This window comes from Sciurus vulgaris, assembly GCF_902686455.1.
Source record: "Sciurus vulgaris genome assembly, chromosome: 11".
In the NCBI taxonomy this organism is placed as follows: domain Eukaryota; kingdom Metazoa; phylum Chordata; class Mammalia; order Rodentia; family Sciuridae; genus Sciurus; species Sciurus vulgaris.
In genome coordinates, this window is record NC_136472.1 from 14416819 (window position 1) to 14420362 (window position 3544).

The 3544-nt window shown below is 41.3% G+C and overlaps 1 protein-coding gene across 1 annotated transcript; it reads right to left on the bottom strand.

Moving 5' to 3' along the window:
• Positions 1 to 351: 351 nt before the first annotated feature.
• LOC306639019 (olfactory receptor 4D9-like) lies at positions 352 to 1810 on the bottom strand. The gene has a single exon (XM_079102462.1). It carries the CDS (start codon positions 1404 to 1406, stop codon positions 471 to 473), a length of 936 nt encoding a protein of 311 aa, XP_078958588.1. The 5' UTR covers positions 1407 to 1810; the 3' UTR covers positions 352 to 470.
• Between the last annotated feature and the right edge of the window lie 1734 nt (positions 1811 to 3544).

Below are 3544 nucleotides of genomic sequence, written 5' to 3' on the forward strand. Positions count from 1 at the left end.
AATTCAGAGACTTCCTTAGAAAAATGGAAAACAATTCTCCAAGGTTAGTGAAGGAAAACCAATTTCTATGTAAGGAAAAGTAGTTGGATTCATAGACTTTGATTCTGTCCGTGGAAGTCGTTTTACTAATTATCTCCTAGGCAACACATGATGTTACCACAACTCAAAAATCAAGAGAGAATTTCTGTTTGGACTCTTTTCCCTCACCTGTCAGATGAGGTGTTCGCATGGCATAGGCATTTGAGTTCCTTTAAGAGCTGACAATTATAGATGTGACGCTCTAGGTGGCCAACAGCCTCACCCAAAGAAAACCTTACTGAGGTGAGGCGGACTCAGGACAGCATTATTGTAGGGCAAAGATAAAATTTGGTCTCTCAAGATGGCATATTAAAGGGAACCTTCTATTGTGTTATGAGGAAATATTTTTTTTTTTTCCCAGTTCTTATGTTCCAAGCAGGAATTCCTAGCAGCTATTGCTTTTTGGAAGGCCCAAGTCTTTTCTTCAGTCTCCTCATGGCTGACTTCATCTCATGGTTCCTCAGGGTGTAGATCATGGGGTTTAGGACGGGGATGATGATAGTGAAGGTGACAGAGACAGCTCTGTCCATGGGGAGGGCAGTGAAGGGCCGGGCGTAGACATAGATGCAGGGCACAAAATGCAGGGTCACCACGGTGATGTGGGAGGTGCAGGTGGAGATGGCTTTCCTCCTGCCCTCTCCAGCGTGTGACCTCAGCATCATCAGGATGACCGTGTAGGACACCAGGAGGAACACAAACCACAGGGTGGAGATCAAGCCATTGTTGGAAATCATTAAGACCTCAAGAGCGAAGGTGTCCGTGCAGGCGAGTTTGAGGACCTGGGGGACGTCACAGTAGAAACCGTCAACAACATTGGGTCCACAGAAGGGGAGTGGGAGCAAGAGGGAGATCTGCACGATGGAGTGGATGAAGCCCCCCACCCAGGAGCCCACGATGAGGGCGGTGCACCTCCCCCTACTCATGATGGTCACGTAGTGCAGGGGCTTGGAGATGGCCATGTAGCGATCAAACGCCATGACAGAGAGGGAGAAGATGTCTGCCCCACCAAGGAGGTGGAAGAAGAACATCTGGGTGATGCACCCATTGAAGGAGATGGCCTTTCTCCTTGACAGGAGGTCCACCAAGACCTTAGGAGCAGTGATGGAGGAGAAGCAGATGTCCAGGACAGAGAGATTGCGGAGCAGGAAGTACATGGGGGTGTGAAGGCGGGACTCCCAGGTCACAGAGACCATGATGAGGAGGTTCCCCATCACAGTTGCTGTGTACACACAAAATAAGAACAGAAATAAGAGCAAGCTCAGCTCTGGGGACTGGGTCAATCCTTGAAAGATAAATTCTTTCACCCTGGTGTAATTTCCCTGCTCCATTGGATCATGTTTCTTCTACTTCTTCAACCACCTAGGGAGAAAATACTCCTGTTATAAAAGGTACATCAATGAAAACAAAAAGAAGGAGAGGCATGTGCTTTGGGTGTTTTTTTTTAAGAGCCGTTTACTATTTGGGTGAGAATGTCTAAGGTAAGCTGTCCTTGGTGGATTATTGGTGTTTTAGTCAGCTTTTTCATTGCTGTGACTAAAGGACCCCACCAGAACAACTGTAGAGGAAGAAAATTTATTTAGGGGCTCATGGTTTCAGAGGTCTCCAACCACAGACTCCTGGTTCCGTTCCTCAGGTTTCAAGGTGAGGCAGAACATCATGGTGGAAGAGTGTGGCAGAGGGAAGCAGCTCACATGGTGATCAGGAAGCAGAGAGAGAGACTCCACTGGCCAGATACAAAATACATACCCCGTAGCCGCATACCCAATGCACCACTTCCTCCAGCTGTACCCCACCTGCCTCCAGTTACTACTCAGTTAATCCCATCAGGGATTAATCCACTGGTTAGTTAATGCTATAACCCAAACATTTTTCCTCCAAACCTTCTTGCGCTGTCTCATAGGTGAGCTTTTGGGGGACACCACATCTAAACCGTAACAATTGGTGTTTCTTCAATTCTCTCAGAGTGGAATAAAGAGTGGATTTCTAATGATGTCATTGATTGACACTGATCTATTGGTATGTTCATAAATTTCTTTTTAACAAATCTCAGGGTTGGAAAATTCTAGATATCCTATATTCCCCTTGAAAATTTACTAAGTTCTCTGAGAAGTAAAGATTCTTGTTTAATTATTTAACCCAAATTCACCACAGACCCTGCTCTTCCCTTATTTATATTGATTCAATCTGGTCTTCCACATGACATTATTTGAGAGATACTGACTACAATGCACTATTACAGATTTCCTGTAAAATACAATTCTTTGAAATCATTGCAGGTATGATCAAATCTAGCATTTAAAGAACTACCTGATTTGATCATACCGACAATTATCATGGAATATCATGAAATATCATTCACTGATAAAAAGAAATAAGATACTAAGGTGTGGATGGACACAGAGGAAACTAAATGCATATTGCTGAGTGAAAGGAGCCAATCTGTAAAGGTAGGAGCTGTATAATTCCAAGTATGTGACATGCTAGTAAGGACAAAACTCTAGGGACAATAAAGCGGTAAGTGCTCACCAGGGACTGGGGTAGGAAGCACGGGAGGGGTGAATAGGTGGAGCATGGGAAATTTTTAGGGCAGAGAAACTATCCTGTGTGATACTCTATAGGTACCTATGATACTGTAATCTATGCTGTAACTACCCTGGATGATACGATAATCTTGGATATATGACATTATGCATTTGTCAAAACCTGTTGAAGTGTACAACAGAGTGATCCCTAATGTAAGTTATGGACTTTAGTTACTAACACTCCAATATTGGTTCATTGGTTGTTAACTAATGTACTACACTAATGAAAGATATTATTAATGATAAGGGAAACTGGTGGTGGTGGAGAGAGGGGGTATATTTACTATTTAATTTTTCCTTTTCTAAATTAAATTAAAAAAATTTTTTTACAGACTGCATTTTAATTCATTGTACACAAATGAGGTACAACTTTTTGTTTCAATGGTTTTGTGTGATGTAGATTCACACCATTTGTGTAATCATACATGTACATAGGGTAATGATGTCTGTCTGTGAAACTAACCCTGCTCTAAGAAATAAAATCTATTTTGTTAAAGGACAGATGTGCCAAAGGATAAAAAGATTTAAAACATAATGCAAAGATACACACTTTTTAAACTTTTATTACCAAACTTTACTTCCTCCAAATCGTAATTCAGTTCTTTCCCCTGCTTCACACTCTGTTCCAGAGAGTGTGAAATAAGTTTAAAATAAGTGCAACGCATTCGGGTGTTGATACACATCTGGATATAGTGGTTTTGTTAACTGCTCAAAATGAAATTGCCCGTTGAAGTTTTCTTTTTGGTTTTTAAAATTAGTTTTGCTGAGGTGTAACTTACCTATGATAAACTTCACATATTTAAAGGATATAATTTGATGGATTTTAACATTAAGATACATAATGTGTGTATATATACTTATTTGTATATATGCATACATAATAT